General features: G+C 41.5%; 1 protein-coding gene across 1 annotated transcript in view; it reads right to left on the bottom strand.

Moving 5' to 3' along the window:
• LOC119588294 (glycine-rich cell wall structural protein 1-like) overlaps positions 1-1,146 on the bottom strand; it is a 17,462-nt gene that overhangs the window by 12,695 nt on the left and 3,621 nt on the right. Inside the window, 1 exon segment of the mRNA XM_037936986.1 lies at positions 761-1,044. Coding sequence (XP_037792914.1) covers positions 761-1,044 — 284 coding nt within the window.

Here is a 1,146-nt window from a genome sequence, read left to right as displayed (position 1 = left end):
TAGTAAGCGAGATAACTGTTTATTTTTCTTCGAAAGCACCGAGAATTTCAAAAGGTTCTTAAAAGCCAAGATACAACGATACAAATGTGCATCTATTATGATCAATTTTAATTGTTATTACTATTAAACTAGGGGTCAATATTATTTTCAAATATCAGTTTTCAATGCCATTCGTAGTAAGCTCACGAGGTCGTCAATGTCTCCATCCACCTGTTCCTGAATTTCAGCACTGATCCCATTGTTAAGTCATATTACTTAAAGATAAACCCCCTTAGTTTAAATATCATGCTACATCCCGCTTTATTGACTATTTCGTATTGTTTTATGCATCGGATTTTCAGATATTAAACTACATACTGCATTATAAAATACGGATTTATGATATGTATTGCTTTGTTAACTTGGAATTTCTTGGGATGTGAGATTTCAGCTGTTAGTTTCATTTTATTCTAATCTGCCTAATTCAGCTCTCATTCTACCAATATGAAATACCGTTGATATATCAGTTATTGACAATTTGAAAAAAAATCCATTTAATATATAGCACATCTCAGCTATTATAACTCACAAGAGTCGTTTACTCTACGTTGCAAACAATATGAATTTTCCTTTTGTTGAAGAGAACTGGATCAAAGGAGTTGAAAGTCATGAATATCTTATGGACGAAAGATTTGGGAGACTGCAAAGAACTGTTATTCTTTTTTATTTTATTTATGTCTTTCAATCTTCTTGGGTTGAATCTTGTCACAAACCACATTACCAACCGCGGCCTCCACCGTAGCCACCACCCCCTCCGCTGCCATATCCACCTGCGCCTCCGCCTCCACCGCCGCCTCCGCCGCTGCTTGAGAGGGAGCCCACGCCAACCAGCCGAGCCCGGACCACGCTGCCGCCTCCTGATCCACCTCCTCCACCAAAGTTACCTACGCCTCCGCCTCTATATCCACCACCCCCTCCACTTCCGCTACCGCCTCCACCTCCTCCACAGCAACCGCCAGGAGCAGCCGCTGCCACACTTATGGCGGCCACGAACGCCAATGCAATCTGTTGAGAGAGAAAGGTATACTGTCTAACGTATGGTCATCCGGATTACGTGCACAAGCACATAAGCAGATAAAGCATGCACACACACATGGAATAATTTGG

The sequence above is a fragment of the Penaeus monodon genome, chromosome 23 (assembly GCF_015228065.2).
Source record: "Penaeus monodon isolate SGIC_2016 chromosome 23, NSTDA_Pmon_1, whole genome shotgun sequence".
Taxonomy (NCBI): domain Eukaryota; kingdom Metazoa; phylum Arthropoda; class Malacostraca; order Decapoda; family Penaeidae; genus Penaeus; species Penaeus monodon.
This window is presented reverse-complemented; position numbering and strand designations above follow the sequence as displayed.